The 20,283-nt window shown below is 43.0% G+C and overlaps 1 protein-coding gene across 1 annotated transcript in view; it reads left to right on the top strand.

The window, feature by feature from the left end:
* The window catches only part of Pcca (propionyl-CoA carboxylase subunit alpha), a 304,568-nt gene that overhangs the window by 2,363 nt on the left and 281,922 nt on the right, over positions 1 to 20,283 (top strand). The window contains exon 2 of the mRNA XM_032917891.1: positions 18,407 to 18,484. Within this exon, the coding sequence (XP_032773782.1) occupies positions 18,407 to 18,484 (78 nt within the window). The remainder of the gene's footprint in view (positions 1 to 18,406; positions 18,485 to 20,283) is intronic.

Genomic DNA, 20,283 nt, shown 5'->3' with positions numbered 1-20,283 from the left:
ACTCTTAATTATATATCCTACTTAAGCTAAACAATGTTTCAACAAGGGTCAGTTAGATGGTTCAGTGGTGAGGGCGATTGCTACAAAACACATGTGGGCCTTTAGAAGGAAAGGCACAATTAAGTGTCATTGCAGGACTCCTCTCTTCTGCTTTGATGGCCTCTGAAGTTACATCTCAAGAGTTGCTAAGGAGCCCAAGTGAGTCTTGTAATGACTCTTGTTACTGGATAGGGTCACATCTGATTTGGTACAACTGTAAATCAGAAGGGTTGCCAGGAACTTAAGACTTTTACTACAATTTACTAGTGGATACAGCACTGAAACAACAAAAAAGCAAGCAAACAAACAAATAAGAAACTCAAAACCTCCTTCCCTGTATCATTGAGGATTCTGTAGAGAAACAGAACAGATAGAATTTATCTACTGTCTGTCTGTCCATCTGTCCATCCATCTATCCATCAACTACCTGTCATCTGTCTATTTGTCTGCCCATCCATCCATTCATCAATCATATCTATTCTGTCTGTGTATCTATGTATGTATCTATCTGTCTATCTATCATGTATGTATGTATTTATGTATCTATCTATCATTGAGGATTTATTAGAATGGCTTACAGACTGTGGTCTAGCTAGTCCAGTAATGGTCCAAGAACCTATTAATGTTTCAGTTAACGAGGCTCTATGTCTCAACTGGTCATCCATATATACTGGAGTCCCAAAAAAGTAGGCTGTAATGCCAGTGAAGGAATGAACTTGTCAGAGAGAGAGAGAGAGAGAGAGAGAGAGAGAGAGAGAGAGAGAGAGAGAGAGAGAGACAGACTAGCTTCCTTTTCTATATCCTTTCTATAGGCCACCAGCAGAAGGTGTGCCCCAGGTTAAGGTATCCATCTACTTGGGTCTTAGTTAATCCCAGATGTGGTAAGGTTTACAGCAAAGAATAGCTACCACCCCCACCCCCACCCCAGTAACCTTCGCTTGCCAGTCGCTCCTCACAGGGGAGTGAGCCTTCAGCGTTTGTCCTTTGGGGGATGTCGACAGTTGGATCTTGTGAAGGTGACCGCAGTTGCTGAGTTCATGTTTACAGGGGCTGTGCTGTATTTGGAAGACAGGGTGTCACAGTCCTGTCCTCCACTTCCCTGCTCTGACACTCTTTCTGCTCCCCCTTCAGTGATGCTCTCCGAGCCTTCGAAGTGGTCTCAGAGATGTCCGTTTAGCACTGACACTTGGCAGTCGCTGGCTCTCAGCACTTGGACTGCCTATGAACCTCCACCTGCTGAAACCAGAACCCTAGCTGACTAAGAAACTAGTCTATGGATATAAACATAAGATACTTAGGAGCAGTTTGACAAAGTGCACATTTTTTAATTAAACATTAGTTTCTTTTACATGTGTTTGTGGTTTGCCTGCATGTATGCCCATGCACCATGTATGTGGCTTGTGGCTGTGGAGGTCAGAAGAGGGCATTGGATCTATGGGACCTAGAGTTACAGATGGTTGTGAGCTACCATGTAGGGGCTGGGAATGGAGCCCTGGTTTCTCTAGAAGATCACCCAGTGCTCTTAACCTATGGGCTCTCCAGTCCAACAGGATGTCCATTTAGAAAAACAGCAGTGATAGGTCCTCCGAGGGCCTATAACCTTCCCTGCTTTGTTAGCATTCTCTCTATGAAGGAGTATTATGTCTACGTGAGCAGCCTTCACAGAAAATGTGGTTAATTGTGTTGGAATCATTGATTTTCAGCCAGCAAGAGATTTAACCAGATTCCTAAATTGGGAGCTCCTTCTTGTCCCCATGCCCCTATATCCTCATAATTTGTGCCATATTTCTTTTTTTCTTTTTTATTTTTGTGCCATATTTCTATTCTGTCTCATACTGAGTTCACATTCAGTCTTGACTTACTTGATTTGTAAAACAACCTTTAAAACACATTCTGTTTAAATACTTGTTTTTTTTTTTTTTCTAGCTACGTTCAGTGGCTGGAGGTGTTAGTTTTATGGTAATTGCAACAGTTTATTGAGCTTTTATATGCCTTAAATGTTTTCACTCCCTCTCCCTGCTCTGAGACTGATCTCTCGGAGGCTCAACTGACCTCCAGCTCTCTCTCTGGTTGGGTTTGCCCTTGTACTTCTTATCCTTTTGCCTCCATTTCAGAGTGCTGGGCTGACTGGTGTGTCCTACCACAGCTTGTTTATGCAGTATCGGGCAACCAACCCGGTGGTGTGTACACGCTGGCCTAGCATTCCACCAGCTGTGCTCTATCCCCCAGCCCTTCACTTATTATCCATGTAACAGCCAGGTTAGAAGTCCCAGCTTTAAAAAAGAGGAAACTAACCGTGAGCAGTTAAGTAATGTATAATTGTTAAGGATGTATAGCTGACTGGGGTAAAGTCTGAACCTCGGACTGTATGAGCCCAAACCTTGCTTTTCCAACAATAGCTCTTTTGTCAGCAGAGTGATAGTGTCATCGTGTGACACTGTTGTAGTTTGTAAACTTAACCTGTCCTTGGAAAAGCTTAAACATAGCTAGTGCTTTAGGATTGGCCTAAGGCAATCTTTCTAACATTTAGTTTATAAAAAAAACCCAAAAACTAAGCTCATTTAAGAAATGGATTTCTAGTGTAATAAAACATTGATTGAAGGCATTTGCATATACATTTATCTGTCTGTTTGTCTGTCTGTCTATCTATCTATCTATCTATCTATCTATCTATCTATCTATCTATCTATCTATCTATCTATCTATCTATCTAAGACAGGGTTTCTCTATATAACCCAGGCTGTCCTGGAACTACTGTGTAGATCAGACTGACCTTGAATGCCTCTGCTTTCTGAGTGCTGGGATTAAAGGCCTTGGCCACCATGCCCTCTAGGCTGGTCAATAGTAGTACATTTAAACTTCTACATTTTGGCTATTATTTGTTTCTTCAGTTCAAACCAGGGAAAACATGGCAATAGCCCTGTTCTAACTGTAAGAGAAGTTGGTGACATTTTTGATCAAGAGAAAGGAAAAAACAATTGCTTACAGACTGGTTCATCTATATATTTATTTCATTTAAAATTTTATGTGTAGGTTGCTTTGCCTACATGTGTGCTTGTGTATATATGTGCAGTGCCTATGGAGGCCAGAGGATCCCTTGGAACTAGAGTTCCAGACAGTTGTGAGCTGCCATGTGGGTGCTGGGAAGAGCAGCTAGGGCCTTTAATCACTGAGCCATCTTTTCTGTCCATCCATCCATCCATCCATCCATCCATCCATCCATCATCCATCCATCCATCCATACATCCATTTATCTATGTTGGTAAGTAGGTGAACAGGGGCAAAGAACGTGAATGGAAACTTTTTTAAAAATTTTATTTATTTAATATATATGAGTACACTGTAGCTGTCTTCAAACACACCAGAAGAGGGCATCGGATCCCATTACAGATGGTTGTGAGCCACCATGTGGTTGCTGGGATTTGAACTCAGGACCTCTGGAAGAGCTGCCAGTGCTCTTAATCACTGAGCCATCTCTCCAACATGTGAATGGAAATTTTAGACACAAATACAGGGTTTCATAGACATATTTATGGTTACAGGCTGACCAGAGTATAGTGTGTTAACTCTTTATTACTGATGGGTACCCGAGAGAAAGAAAGGAGAATTGATTAATTTGGCTTCCTGCTGCAGAGGTCTTATTTAATGATCGTGTGATCTACTGATGTGGGTCTAAGGCAAGGCGGAACACCTTAGTGGGGAACATTGGGGCAAGGCGGCAGCCTCATGATGGACAGGAGGCAGAGAGCTCCATGAGGGAAGGAGGCTCAGACAGAATAAAGTCCCCAGGAACCTGCCCTAGTGACCTGCCTTTATCTAGGCCCCATCTCTGGTATTAGCACTGATGGTGCTGATGATGACTTCTCCACAAGTACCATCAAATTATGAAGCCACCATTAGACTCAGAGCTCCCAGGATCCAACCACCCTCAAGACATACCTTTGAATGTTTCTGCTTTGGGTACCAAGTCTTTAATTCTTGACTTGTTAGTGGCATGGTTTAGACTCAATCCATAATACAGGGGAAGAACATTCGAGAAGTAATTTCCATCCATCTCTGTCTGTCAGTTTGTTGTTGTAGCTGCCTTTAACTTAAAGAATATTTAAAAGTAGGTTTGCAGCATCTTTTGCATCTCAGGCGCTGTGATATATGCTGATAAGACGGGAGAAACTGGGTCTGGAGGTGCTTAGGAGTTGAGAACACATGCTACTCTTGCTACTGGATGGCATTTCACCACACCCTGTAACTCCAATTCAAAAGGACATTGCATGTATGTAGTGCACTTACATATATGCAGACACTCATACATAAACAGAAAATAAAGACAAATATATCTTTAAAAATATAACTGCAGGGTGGTGGTGGTGCATGCCTTTAACCCCAGCACTCTGGGAGGCAGAGGCATGTGGAACTCTGTGACTTTGAGGCCAGCCTGGTCTACAGATCAAGTTCCAGGACAGTCAGGACTACACAGAGAAACCCTGTCTCATCCTCTCCAACCCCTAAAAATCAAACCCCCCCCCCAAAAAAAAACCCCAAAGACTAGGAGAGAATAAAACATCATGTCACAGGTACAGAGAGCTCAAGGATTAAAAATAAAGGTTGGTGAAAGAGTTTGGTAAGTTCATTGTATTTGAGTGAGAAGGAACTCTCCTCCAGCAGACAGTAGTCAGTGGGCAGAGGCATAAGTGGAGTATCTGCTCTGCCCAATAGCATTTACCGAACCTTAGATAATGTTTTTGTTGTTCATGCTTGTAGCCAAGGGATGGTGTTTCAAAATATCTTACAAAATCTTCTTTGTTTCAGCGTTAGGAATTTTCCCTCTTGATCAACCTCTTCCATACATTGTTTACTTTGGCATGCAGAAGTCTATTGCAATGATCTGCTTTTTTGCATATATGTTTTTATCTGAAGAATCTCTCCAATTATTATTTAGGTTGGCAACTGTTATCCTATTATGGTGAATCTTGATCAACATGATTGAACTGAGTCTGCACCTTATTTTAGACTCTGAGACAACACTTAGTGTCAGTCAGTCAGTCAGTCAGTCAGTCAAATAAGTCAGTAGGATCTGACCTAATGAACAGCCAGGGAGGCTGAGACAGGAGGATTGCTATGAGTTCAAGGTTTGCCTCAGCTACATTGTAATATCAGAGCAACCAGCTGTCTCGGTATCATCTTAGCATTGCATAGGTAGAATGCCCTTATAAATGTACAAGTTTGGTACTGGACTTTTTCCTATTGTTTTTAGCATGCCAATGAGGCGGGTCGGCAAAAGTCTGATATAAAGACAACTAGCAATTTAAGAAGTAACTTGTTACTTCTTTTACAAAAAAAATGTGGACCTCTAGCTGGTTGGTATAAATTTGGCACTTTTTAACATATCACATGGTATGGGAACAGTTCTGTAGACGTGAATTGGTGAGGTGGGCTGGGCACAAGCTTGTGAAGGACTCATGTGAAACAAAGAATGTAGCATAGAACAGAGGAAACGTTCAGCCGGTATCCGTCTCTGGCTGGAGACTGCTGTCAGTTCTATCCTCAGGAACGCTTGTAGAGCAGTGGTCCATTGTGTAGCTGCAGTTCCCCAGACCTGCAGAGGTCGAGCGTCTGGGGTGAGTCCAGCTGTCTGTTTTATTCAGCAAGCCTTCCAGTGGTTCTGATGCATTGTGCAGTGTGAGAGCCACTGCTCACGAGCAGGGCTGTGAAATCGCCATACTATACAAAGAGAGCTACAAATGGATTTAAAAAACGCCAGCATTTGTATTTTATACATTAAAAGACCAATTCGACCTGAGAAGATAGCTCAGTCAGTAATTCGTCTGCCGTCCAAGCATGAGAAACGGAGTTAGGTTCTCTGGAACCCATGTAGAAAATGCTGGTGTGGTATGCAACTTTAGTCCAGTGCTGGGGGAGCCAGTGAGCGATCTCTGGGTATATTGACACCCTGACTTACAAAGTAAGGTGGAAAAATATCAAAGACTGACCTTCCACACACATATATACACACGTACATGTACCCGCATGCAAACATGCATATGCACCAAGTGCACATCCATATACCATGCATACATTTACACGAAAGGAAAGGACTGATTTTTATCTTTAAAACATTAAAAACTGAATACCTTTTTTATTTCTTTTTAGTTTATAGGTGAAAAAATTTAAAAGATTAAATAAAAGTAGAAGCACATGGGTCTCTGTGAGTTTGAGGCCAACATAATATGCTTCAGGCTCGCCAGGCTAGAGTTAGGCTCTGTCAAAAAAACAAGGTTAAAGGAACAGTGTAATGATTTTTTTTTTTTTTTTTTGGCTTGAATTTCAATTGTAGAGTCAGGTATAGGATAGAATTAGTGTTCCTACCAATTGAGAGGAAGAGGTTGGTTTTAGAGCAGTCCTTCTCAACCTGTGGGTCATGGCCCCTTTGTTGGCAAACCTCCCCCTCCAAAAGTATTTACATTATGAGTCAGAACGGTAGCAAAATAAGAGTTATGAAGTAAAACTGAAATAAGGTTATGGTTGGGGATCCTCACAACATGAGGAACCGCATTAAATGGTAGCAGTGGTAGAAGGTCGAGAACCTTCTAGAGACTGAGAAGGGCTGAGGAGAGCACACAGTTGGCCCTTTCAAAGTTGCTTCCAAGGCAGACAGAGCCAGAGCAAAGCCCTTGGGTTACCTTTTTGAGTAACCCACAGAGCTTCAATATTATGGCCGTACGAACTGTCCTTCAGAAATGCGGTTGAATGCCTATCGATCCTGATTTCTGCAGAGGTAAAAGTTTTACCTTGAGCCTTCCCTGTGTGACTTTAAGGTTTAGCCCTGCTCATTTGGGCCTGGAGCCAAAGCTTAGTCAAAAGAATGGTCTCCTGTGATTCTTACCAGGGAACTGTTTCCAAGATCCAGTGTGTAACTTGGCTTCGGGCTAATGACCACCAGGCTCATTTCACATGCTCATTATACGCAAGTGGCCAGCTGCCATATCAGACAGTGCAGCTCACATTGTGTCACTGAACTTGCTGTCCTTTGAGGTGAGGGAACTGACTGACTGTGGCAGAGGTTTGAGAGGTAGGAGCTTTCAGGATTGAAAATCCTGAAAATTTCTGTATAGTTGGGGTTGGAAGAAATGGCTCAATGGTTAAGAGTGCTTACTAATATTGCAGAGGACGAGGTTTGGTCTCAGGACCAACATGTCGACTTACAACCATTTATAACTCTAATTTTAGGGAATCTGACACTGTAGGCTTAGATTTTTCAAAACCTAGTTTAATAAAGGTTTTTAGGCACTTTAACCTCCTTTTTAGTCCACCACCCACCAGAGGTAGTGTAAAGGAAGGGTTACTAGGGCAAAGGAGGATGTGGGCCCTTTGGGACAATTCCAATCTTCGTTGTCGGTATATCAGCAATTTAGGTCACATGAATCAGCAGCAGGAGCTCAGTCCACTTGCAAACACCATTCACAAGTCAGTGATGGCATTTCAATCCAGAAGAAACTCTGGGGCTCTGCCAACAGGCCTGAGTCTGTGCAGAAGCAGCAAGAAACTGCCAGATTACCACTAGAAGTTCTTTGTTGTGTTCTTTATCTATGAAGTCACAACAAGCAATGATCAGAGAAGAAGGCAAGGCCACAGAGAAGGAGTCAATGTCACAGAGTCATCAGTGAAGACCAGCATCAGCAAAGCCCAGTGAGGACCAGCAAAGAGTGGCGAGGCAAACCAATGCAAGATCATCATCCACTGTCTGTTGGGCTATACTTATACCCTTTCCAAACACCACATGTCCTCTCAAGGGTCTGCTCCAGCAAAACATCCCTCCATGTGTCCGTTTCAGCAGAAACATCCTCTCATAAGACAATTTCCAGAAAAACATCACACGACACAACTAAGTTTTTGAAGAAACTGGACATTTCTACTTCATGACACCTCTTCTGAAACCAGAAGTCTCCTTCACACATATGGTGCCCATATATACATTTAGGACAAACACATACACATCAAATAAACAGACAAAAGAAAGGAAGAAAGAAAGGAAGAAAGAAAAGGAAGAAATAAAGGTAGGTGGCTAGGGTTAGAGTGATGGCTCAGTGATTAAGAGCACTTCCTGCTTTTCCATAGGACCCTGGTTCAATTCCCAGCACCCACATGGCAGCTCAAAATTGTAAATCCAACTCCAGGGATTCTGAGACCCTCACACAGGCATATAATGCATGTAAAGTAAAAATAAATAAAATTATAAAGAAACAAAGTGCCCATGATGAGGGGAGCAGGTGTGAGTGTTCAATGTCAGAGCGGCCTGGGTACGCTTGGTAAGGGGGGTCCACGGGTGCCCTGGGTGCAGGTGGGCTAGCAGGAATGGCACGGTAGGAGTCTAAGAGAGTGGCTCAAGCTTTCGAGTTGGAGTATGTAATTTCCTCATGTTCTAGCTTAGCGTGGAGGCAGGCGGAAGAATCTTGATTGTGCCGTGCTTCTCCAATGGGAGCTGATCTGCTTAGGATGGGTATTTAGGTGCACCATCCAGGTGTGTCTGAAAGAAGAACTATGTGTGATGACACAGTCTGGCCTCCATTTAGAGAGATGCGCTCCTCAGAAGGGCCTGGTGGTCTGTGGAAACGCTGCAGTCGGTCCACAGCTGGAGCTTTGAGTCTCTGGAATTACATGCAGAGGAGACGACCTTCCTTTACCTAAATAAGCAGACACGAAGCATCAGCTTGTGCTTCTTCTCTTGGCAGGATCGTCTGCGTCTTTTCGAGTTAGTTCATCGACAGAATTGTTTTATTTTTGGGTCCTGTTCACCTGGGTATGTTATGTGGCTTTGGTCATGGCAGGACTCATGTGGAAATTTTCTTTGAGATGATTGCTAGTGGATTATCTAGTTTTACTCATATCGAGACACAGCTCCAACCCAAAAGCAGTGTTATTTTACCGTCAAAGGATACTTATTTTCCTGTTTTCTTTCAGTGGCTAACTTAGTCTGTCCAAAGGCCCAGTCATGTCCTCAGTTTTGGGTTAATTTACTGTATGCTGACAAGACTGCATCAGGTATGACTCTCTCCTGCTGTGCTCTTAGCAGCTTTAAGGCCGTGGAGCGCTATAACTGCTCTCTTTTGCACATGAAGGCATTTCCTGTGCTCTTGAGAATTGTCAGAGTTGAGATTTGATCCCATGTTGGAGTGTAGATAAGAGTTGTTTAATGAGTATTATTACTCTAATGGCAAGTCTTAAGTGGCTTGGTATGCTTTTTTGAGGCCAAAGCTGGGCACTTTGAGCTTTTGTGTGATATCTTTACCTTTAGGGGCACTTGACAGCCTGTAAAGAGTCATGTGATCCTTTTAATGAGTCTCTTGGGAACTAAGGAGATATCTGACTTACATTTTGTGAAAGGCCCTTAGGGGTGATTTGTTCCATGTCTTAAGTTCTGCAAGAGTAGGACGGAGCATCAGCCATGTGTCCCTGACAGTCATGCTGCGTCTGTGTGCCATGCTGACCAGGCACTTACTTCTCCCTAGGAATGGAAGTGACAAGGTCCCTTTCTTTCCAAGGAGGAGAGTCAATGGCAGTATGTTGTTTTAGGTGAAGTTGTTTAAAGGTTTTTCCTCAAAACGTTTATTTTGTGTGAACACTGTCCACTTTACCACTGAACTCTGTTGGTGCAAAGCTCTCGTCTGAGGGAATGAGAGATAGTACTACACTGGAGCCAAGTAGGAGTGAGCACTGAGGTGGAAAGGTCTGGTTTCTTTGCAGACTCAGTTGTGTCATGTTCTGTTTTTCTAGAAACTGTTATGAGAGGATGTTTTTGCTGAAGCAGATGTATGGGAGATGTTCTGCTAAGAACAGGCATGTGTTTCTCTGGAGGCACCCTGGAAAAAACACATGTGATGTTCTGTTAGAGCAGATGCTTGAGAAGACATGTGGTGCTTGCAAAGGATATAAATATAGCCCAACGGACAGAGACAGGGCTGTGTGGTGCTGGCACACGTTGCCATTCTTCACTGCCCAGTGTTGGGTTTCGCTGGCAATGCTGCATGATATTGGCATTCTTACCATTCTTCCTTGGTTATCGTGAGTTCATGGAGAGAGACACACCACAAAAGCTGGTGGTGTTCCAGCAGTTCTTGGGGCTGATTGGCAGAGCCTTGGACAGGTTTCTTCTAGATCAACCTGCCATTGCTGATTAGTGAGTGCCATGCGAACTGAACTGCTGATCTCCTGATAACACAGACTGAACTTGCTCCAAGGAAATATTTCTAAACAGGTCAACATCCGCCTTTGCTCTATTAACCTTTCCTTCCCACTACCTCTGGTGGGTGGGGGATCGAAGGGAGGTTATTTATTAAAAGTAGGTTTTTTGTTTTTTTTTTCTATTTTTTTTTTTATTAACTTGAATATTTTATATACATTTTGAGTGTTATTCCCTTTCCCGGTTTCCGGGCAAACATCCCCCTCCCCCCTTCCTTATGGGTGTTCCCCTCCCCACCCTCCCCCCATTGCCGCCCTCCCCCCAACAGTCTAGTTCACTGGGGGTTCAGTATTAGCAGGACCCAGGGCTTCCCCTTCCACTGGTGCTCTTATTAGGATATTCATTGCTACCTATGAGGTCAGAGTCCAGGGTCAGTCCATGTATAGTCTTTAGGTAGTGGCTTAGTCCCTGGAAGCTCTGGTGGCTTGGCATTGTTGTACATATAGGGTCTCGAGCCCCTTCAAGCTCTTCCAGTTCTTTCTCTGATTCCTTCAACGGGGGTCCTATTCTCAGTTCAGAGGTTTGCTGCTGACATTCGCCTCTGTATTTGCTGTATTCTGGCTGTGTCTCTCAGGAGCGATCTACACTTCTGCACTTCTTTGCTTCATCCATCTTGTCTAATTGGGTGGCTGTATATGTATGGGCCACATGTGGGGCAGGCTCTGAATGGATGTTCCTTCAGTCTCTGTAAAAGTAGGTTTTAATGACATCTAAGGTTCCAGACCCTGACCTGGGATACAGCCTCATGTTGCCCCAAATGACAATGATAGTGGCTACACAGACTTTATAGTCATAGAGCAAAAAGTAAGTTTGGCATTGGCCAACTGCCTTGGTGAGGAAATTGGGTGTGTGTATTAAAGAAAAGTACAGAGATGTCTGCTATAGGTTTCAGACATTATTTGAAGACAGTCTTGGTCTTTGGTTTTAGGAAAGCTATTAGTTAGCCAATTTAACATGGCTTTAGCTGGCATTTGATGCCTTAGGTCAGATTCAGAAAGTGGGTGCTAAGTAACTGTTAAGGAGACTCAAAAGAGCCAAAGATAATTCTGGACCTGTGAGATTCAGTGGTTCACAATTGTGAAATTCTTGATAGTGCTTAGAAGCTTCTAAAAAATATCCATCCATCCATCCATCCATCCATCCATCCATCCATCCATCCATCCATCCATCCATCCGTGTGTGGTGCTTACATGCCCTGTTGGCATGTGTGGCAATTAGAGGACAATTTGTGGGAGTTGGTTCCCTTCGTTTCCATGTGGGGCCAGGTGATCAAATTTAAGACATCGGACTTGTGAGCAGATGCCTTTACCCATGGACCTCTAGAATCTTTACTATAGGTGGTTTGTAACAGAATCTTTCCCCAGGAGCTTCAGTTTATAAGAACTCCTCAGGCTTGTTTTGTTCTCAGGCAGAGGAAGTTACTCATTGTCTCTGAACTTGCAGTTCTCCTGTGCCAGCCTCCCACATAGCTGCAACAGATGTGTTTCACTACACCTGACTCTCTTAGGTTTTCCATGCTTAGGAAATATCAGAAAAGAATTCTGAGCTGAGCTTGTAACCTTTTTGTTATATGCTTAAAAAAATAACAAATGTTAAGTATCTTTGTGTAATGTTCTAAAGTTGCAGAATTTTACTATATTCCCTACATTTAAAAGCATAATTTTTTTTAAAAAAAGATTTACTTATTTTATATGTATGAGTGCTCTATCTGCATATACACCTGCATGCCAGAAGACAGCATCAGGTCCCATTACAGATGGTTGTGAGCCACCATGTGTGCTGAAAATCGAACTCAGGACCTCTGGAAGACCAGCCAGTGCTCTTAACCGCTGAGCCATCTCTCCAGCCCCTGAAACCATAATTTTTGTGTTGTGGTTTTAGCAAAATTGTGTTTGCCTTGGGTTCTTCATTTTCAAACTTTCATGAAAGTCTTGCTGGGACTGAACAAGCAGAACCAAACCAGTTCATACTGGCAGTTTCAGGCTGTGATTGGGAAGGCTCTCTAACATAGGTTGTCTTTCCCTGGCTTGTTCTGTCTTCTGTAATGATGTCTGTGTCTAGTTTCTGGCTAACTAGGGATCTCCATGCCTTTTCACGTACTGGGCTACATTGTTGCGAGTTTACGTGGCTGCATACTATCTGTCTTTTTTTAACCGAGTACTTTTAAGTAATAATAAAAAGATTCCTGGGCATATACCTAAAAGATGCTCCAACATATAAATAACAAGGACACATGCTCCACTATGTTTACAGCAGCCTTATTTATAATAGTCAGAAGCTGGAAAGAACCCAGATGTCCTTCAACAGAGGAAAGGATATAGAAAATGTGGTACATCTACACAATGGAGTACTACTCAGCTATTAAAAACAATGACTTCATGAAATTCTTAGGCAAATAGATGGTACCAGAAAATATCATCCTGAGTGAGGTAACAAAAGAACACACATGGTATGCACTCACTGATAAGTGGATATTAGCCCAAAAGCTCAGATTACCCAAGATAAAATTCACAGACCACATGAAGCTCAAGAAAAAGGAAGACAAAATGTGGATGCTTCAGTCCTTCTTAGAAGGGGGAACAAAATACTCATAGGAGGAAATACAGGGACAAAGAGTGGAACAGAGATTGAAGGAACGGCCATCTAGAGACTGCCCCATCTGGGGATCCATCTTATATACAGCCACCAAACCCAGTCACTATTGCTGATGCCAAGAAGTGCTTGCTGACAGGAGCCAGATATGGATGTCTCCTGAGAGGCTCTGCCAGAGCCGTACTGATACAGATGAGGATGCTTGCAGCTAATCTTTGGACTGAACAAGGGGACTCCAATGGAGGAGTTAGAGAAAGGCTTGAAGGAGCTGAAAGGCTGAAAGGGGTTTGCAACCCCATAGGAAGAACAACATCGACCAACCAGACACCCCCCCCCCACAGAGCTCCCAGGGACTAAACCGCCAACCAAAGAGTACACATGAAGGGACCCATGGCTCCAGCCGCATATGTAGCAGAGGATGACATTGTCTGGCATCAATAGGAAGAGAAGCCCTTGGTTCTGTGAAGGCTTGATGCCCCAGTGTAGGGGGATGCCAAGGTGTTGAGGTGGGAGTGGGTGGGTGGGAAGGGGAGCATTTCTATAGAAGCAGGGGGAGGGGGATGGGAGAGGGAGGAACTGAGAAAGGGGATAACATTTGAAATGTAAATACATAACATATTTATAAAAAATTAAAAAATGAAAAGATTCTAAAGCCACTGTGTTCACTTAGGCACTCTGCTACATTCTCTTCTGTTAGTTCATGTGTAACTTGTAGTAGACTTGTTTGATTCTTGAGCCCTGGTGGAGGTGTTTTAAGCTGTAGTTTTACACTACTGATCTGATCTTGAGAGTAAACTCATAATATGCCGATTCACCTGGCTCAAACATTCTTCAGAGATTAGCTACTTAGAGATTTCTGGCCTGTTCTTTTCTTGAGGGCCAAGTTTAGCCAAGTCCGTTGTTCTGGGACCCACCGAGGCGATGCACTCTATTCTGAGAGTTACTTACCAGTGCATGCCACATTTGCAAAGTCACACAAACTCGTTTGCAGTCTCTGCTTGTTTACTGTCGCAGTCTCAGCAGTGACGTCACTTTCTTAGCTGCCATGTTCAGTGTGAGTAACCCGCATGTCTCCTGTAACTCCTGATAGCGGTCCAGGTCAGTGCTCACCCTCAGGGGAAAGCCAGCTGAGGGCGGAAGTGGTTAAGCTGGGCGGTTTGAGGTGAAGAAAGGGTGAGGCTGAGCTTGGGCTGGTCTTCAGGTGCCTTCAGTCCCCTCCTGTGTGCTTAGCCGCTTCTGCACAGTTCCTCCCCCAAATGCATCACTTTGCATTTTGTCATTGTTATTTGCATGTATTAACTGTGGGGCTTTCATTTTAATGGAAGAACATTTAGAACCAAAACTTGAAGTATCATTGTATTAGCTAATCAATCGTTTGGCCACATCTGCTTTCTGTAGATCTTTTCTCTTCCTACTCTTCATAGCCATAGCCGCTCACACATATCCCACACTAATGCTTTAGGGTTTTAGAGAAAGTGTTACCCATAAGCAGTGCTTAGTAGTAGGGCCTTACATTGGTTATTTAAATTCTCAGAGGAATCATTGTAACACGTCTATTACTTCATGGATAATTTTCTTCTTTTGCTGTCAGCACATTGATTTCAGTGTGCTGTGCTTACCTGCTGGAGAGTATCACACTGTATGACTGTGTTAGGTCTTCCTCATCTACTTCACAAACAACAAATATATGTGCCTCTTTTCTTTTTTTCTTTTTTTTTTGCTGTCACAATTTGTGCTGCAATAAACAGCCTGGGGGGCGACTCCCCGGGTCAGCATGTCGGTTCCTTGGATGTACTCCCCGGGTCAGCATGTTGGTTCCTTGGATGTACGTGTAAATGCTCAAGAGTGAAGGCTGAGCGCTCTGGAATCGACAGTCTTTCCTGCTCCAAGGTCCTAAGAACTGCTCCTCAGGCAGCTCATGTACAAAGCTCTGCTTGCTGAGGACATCGGAGCTGACGATTACATCATCCTGAGCTGACAATTATGTCGTCCCGTGCCCCCGCTCTCTGAAGTGAAGTCCCTGTGATCCTGAGAATCTCTGTGAATCCCTTGAAAATTCTCATTTAATTTCTGTCATCACAAAAGAACTGTACCAATTAATATCATTATTTTGTGTGCTTTTGGACTGAACCTTGCCCTTCATAAATGCTATTCGAGCACTGAACTACAGAGTCGCACCCGCAATTCCAATATGCTTAATTCCTTGATGGCTAAAGAAACCATCTGATTTGAGCCTTACATGACAGATGTTTCAAAGGTACAGGGTCAGCACTTCCATCCTGGGTGACCAACACCTGCCTGACCGAACTCAAGCCACTCAGTAGGACGGTGCATGCCTAGAGCTGGGAACTTAGCTAGCTCCTGGTAGCTGGTGAGGTGCTGGGTCTGAGAGGAGAACCTTCTCTTGCCACTTTTCTCACTGTGTTGTGGAATAGTTTTTTTTTTTTTCTTATAAAAAAAGGACAAGCTTGGGAAGGAGGCGGTTGATTTGGGTGGAGCTGCAGGGAGAATGAAATTCACATACGGCATATGAAAATTTCAAAAAAATTATGTATATATATAAATAATTTATTTACTTTTTCTTCTCTGTGTGGCCCTAGCTGTCCAGGGACTTGTTCTGTAGATCAGGGTGGCCTGGAACTCAGAGATCCACCTGCCCCTGCCTCCTAAGTGCTTTAAGGATTAAAGGAGTGGACCACCATGCCTGACTAAAATATCATTATTTTTAAAAGAATATGTTGGCATGCTGCTGCAGTAGACCAGTGTATGGCTACAGTGTTAGGAGAGCCACTCAGAATGCCAGCTCCTCTGTCCCACGGGTGGAGCTGCAGGTACTGCTGCACACCTCATTGTGTACCCCGTTGTGTAGTGACCTAGCTGTACGCCCTGTTCTGTAGTGACCTAGCCGTACACTCTGTTGTGTATGTGACCTAGCTGTACACCCTGTTCTTTAGTGACCTAGCTGTACACCCTGTTCTTTAGTGACCTAGCTGTACACCCTGTTCTGTAGTGACCTAGCTGTACACTCTGTTGTGTACATGACCTAGCTGTACGCCCTGTTGTGTACATGACCTAGCTGTACACCCTGTTGTGTACATGACCTAGCTGTACACCCTGTTGTGTACATGACCTAGCTGTACACCCTGTTGTGTACATGACCTAGCTGTATGCCCTGTTGTGTACATGACCTAGCTGTATGCCCTGTTGTGTACATGACCTAGCAGAGAGGTTGGGAATGCCCGACTTTCACACCTATGGTTTGTTTTAAAGTTGGCTGAAGCTGAATACGCATATTTTGGAGGATGTTATCTTTGTTACTAAGTTTGTTGTGACATTGAACTTTTTGTAGTTGTTCCACTGAGGGCTGTAGAAGGTTGAAATGATCAATTTTTTGATTTTCCATTTAAAAAAATTTTATTAGTTCTTTGAAAGTCTAGATGGCCAAATTTTCATGTGAACATAGAGGGATGGGCGGAAGCTCCCGGAGCACCACCCTTTCCCACCCAAGTTATAACTTCCCACAGGCACCAATGTCATTTCTGTCTTTAAATTAAAAATCAAACTTTTCTGGTTCCCTGATCTTCAAAAGTTAAAAACTGGTAGGACTCAACTTTCTGGTGTGTAGAATTTGGGGTAATACAGAAGGAAAATGGAGTGTGATCTTGGTATGCAATGTGTGGACATAATATACTTAATTTAATCCTGTTCTCCCTCATTTTTTCTTGGCAGTGTAAAGGGTCTAACAAGCTGCCCCTCTCATGTCTCCTGCTCACCTTCAAGTAGAGAATACATTTTACAGTCTTAGACTTTATGTTTTACAAAAGTATATGTGTTTACTTCAGTTTAAGACATTTCTGTAAGACACTGCTCCTCGTCTGAGTGCTTTCAGGGTGTTCTAGGAGGCAGCACTAACTTCCTTTTGCTCTTTGTGTTTTCCCACCCTTCCAGGGTGGATCTATCTTTACCAGCAACTACTAGATAAGTCGGTTTTTAAATTTTATTTTCTATTTGTGTGTATGTGTATGTGCATGTCCATGTAAAGGTAAGAGGACAGACTGCAGTTCTATTCGTCCACCATGGGTCCCAGGGATCAAATTCAGGTCTTCAGAACTGCATGACAGGCACTTTTATCCCCAGATGCATATACTGTCCCAACACAGCATTTTCTTAAAACTTGATTATGCAACTTTTCTAGTTTTAACTTTCTGATTTAGACAATAGTTTATTAGCTGTGACTTAAAAAATGCACAAATGGCAAACAAGGAATTGATTTAACAAAAATTAACTTTTTTAACTTTCAAAGGACACGTAGGAAGTAAAAAGCAAATGCACAGAATAAGGTCTGATAGTTGTGATTATATCAAATATAATCAAATATCTCTGACGAAGGCATGAGTCTAGAATATATCAAGAATCCTTATAACAGCAGTGAATGAAAATCCGGTTTGAGCTTGGTGGTGGTGCACCCCTTTAATCCTAGCACTTGGGAGGCGGAGATAGGTGGATCTCTGAGTTTGGGGCCAGCCTGATCTAAGTTCCAGGATAGCCAAGGCTGCTTAGAGAAACCCTGTCTCAAGAAATAATAAGAAAGAAAATGGAATTTGAATAATAGTTATAGAATTTAAATAGACATTCCTCTAAAGAGAGCATAAAATTGTCATTTCACAAGCTTATGACAGACACTTGTTCAAGTAACGACATCCAGCTGGTTAGGATGGTGTCTGTCCTTCATCCCAGTACTTGGGTCTCTGAGAGGTTGAGGCTAGCCTGATCTACCTAGTTTCAGGCTAGCCAGGGCCACACAGTGAGTTCCTGTCTCAAAAACCAAAAACCCAAATTCAAACCTCAACCAGTAATGAAGACATAGGCATAGGCATAGTCAGGCCTCATCCCATGTGTGTTACGATTTTTATTACTCATTTTCTTAATGTCTCAAGGCATTAAGATATACTTTCTACAGACATAGTTAACAGTATACTAGAAGTCAACTTGGTAATCTTGGATTTTTATCCTTCAAATCCTTTTTTGTGCCAGAAAAAAAAGTCATAACTTATGACTTCAACAAATTAAAAAATGAAAGAAACATTTTATTAGTTACTAATTGTTAAAATTGAAAAATCCTTAAAGCCACCACTTTATTATTTACTTATTTATTTACTAAGTACCTAGGCCTTGAGAATGGTGGACTGATCTCTGCCTCTGAAGCACACCCCTAGTCCTCAGTTTAAGTGCCGTAAATCCCTGTGGCTTGTGGCATTTCTGATCTTGCACTGTCAGTCTGCAGGGTCAGAACTGCCACACTGGACAGAGGCTGCTTGTGATGGGCCACCCCGCGCTCTCTCTCCCGTCTCCATGTTTGCTGCTCTTCTTACGGGGGACGTGTCTGTAGGTGAGGTTTCCCTGTGGTAACTCAGTTCTATTCTTAGCACTTTGTGTATACACCGAAAGTCTCAGCTACAAACAAACCAGAGAAAGAACTCCGAGAAAAGGTAAAATCCACAAGAGTCTAACTGCTTCCACCTTTTTTCTATTTTTCAATAGCGTGCTCCAGTCTATTCGCAGCAATGCCTAGTGGTGTCCCGAAGTCTCAGTTCTGTGGAGTATGAGCCTAGAGAAAAAGTAAGTATTTTAAAATACTCTCAATGCTAGGCTAGACTGGCTTTACTTTCCTGTTGCCACGTGATGTTCAGTGGACTGACTGATTGTAGTGATACTGTAATTACTTACTGCGTTGGTGAAGTACTGGAGACTACTTTTCTATTTTCCCTTTTTTATATGTGTGTGCATGCCTGCGTGTGTGCGTGCCCGCGTGTGTGCATGCCTGCGTGTGTGCATGTGTTCATGTCCACCTGGAGGCCAGAGGAAGGCAGCTGGGGTCCCGCTCTATCGTTCTCTACCTTAGTCCCTTGAGACAGGGTCTCTCACTGAACGTGCAATTAGGCCTTCAGCAAGCCCCAGGGTTCTCCTGTCCCCTCCTCTCACTGTGCCTGGGTTATACGCACTGAGTAGCCATTAGTAGAGTACAATTTGAATTTGGTAGTGTTTCTCAGTAGCATCAAAGGTGTTAGAATATGGATTCAGGGGCGATGACGTAAGTGGTTAAGAGTTTATTTCTCAGCTCAAAATTGCCTCTAACTACGTTTCCAAAGGATTTGCTGTGTTCTTGTGAAATATTGAACTGTTTTATGTATTGTTACAATCTGGGGTATGAGGAGACCTGACCTTCCTTATAGTGACCTCAATTCTTGTGTATGCTGGGTATCTCACACCAGTGCAGGGGTAAGATGTAAAGAGCTTGGAAGGGTTCCTTTTATGCCCAGTCCTCATAACTGCTTAAAGGGAGGCATGACACGGTTCCTGCCACTGGAGCATCGTCAGGCTGGTGATCCCACATGTGCTAATGGTTGCTGCTGCCTTGAAGCTGATCTGCTGTCTTTACTACTCCTTTTTCAATCTCTCTTTCTGGTGAATGTATTTACTCCATTATTCAGAGCTAATCACTCCATAATAAAGGAAACTGATGCAATTCTCAGGAATGAGGAATGGAGGTGGTCATGAGGCTGGGGAGGATGAGGAACAGGCCTTCTGCTGGCCTTTAGAATCTAGACAACATTAACTACAGAGGCAATAAAAGCCTACAGTGGTCCTTTGTAGGCACTGTTTGTTGTGAGACTTGGCCTTGAACTTGGAATTATGAGGAGATACATGTACTCTCCGGTTCAATGACTGCTGTATTAAGTAACCAAGGTGAACTTGGGGACACCAGGTATAGTGAGTTAAAGTGATCTCAAGAAGAAAAGGTATGGATGAGAAAAGAAGGAATCTATAAAAAACAAGCAAATGATAGATGGGTTTCTCTCGCAGGAGGGAGGCTTATATACAATCTACAAGCAAATAATATTAGAAGGAGAATATATGAATGTGTGGTGGTTTGAATATGCTCAGCCCAGGGAGTGGCACTATTAGAAGGTGTGGCCTTGTTAGAAGAATTGTGTCACCATGAGGGAGGTGGGCTTTAAGATCCTGGTCCTAGCTGCCTGGAAGCCAGGCTTCTCCTGTCTGTCTTTGGATGAAGATGTAGGACTCTCAGCTCCTCCAGAGCCATCTGCCATGTTCCCACCTTGATGATAATAGACTGAACCTCAGAACCTATAAGCCAGCCCTAATTAAGCGTTGTCCTTTATAAGAGTTGCTTGGTCATGGTGTCTCTTCTCAGCAGTAAAACCCAAACTAAGACAGAGGCCATGGAATTGCTAGGATAAGAAACAAAGATTGAGAATTAGAAGATGATGTACAAGCATATAAAAAGCTAGCACTTTATTTTCTAGTTAAGTGAAGGGTTGGAGATGACAATGTCTGCTTTACTTACATAAATTTTAAAACTTTGTAAGTAATTATTCTAACCTTAGTAGTCTGTC

Source organism: Rattus rattus, chromosome 12 (assembly GCF_011064425.1).
Source record: "Rattus rattus isolate New Zealand chromosome 12, Rrattus_CSIRO_v1, whole genome shotgun sequence".
In the NCBI taxonomy this organism is placed as follows: Eukaryota; Metazoa; Chordata; class Mammalia; order Rodentia; family Muridae; genus Rattus; species Rattus rattus.
Note: the sequence above shows the minus strand (reverse complement) of the source record. Positions and strands in the feature narration are given on the sequence as shown.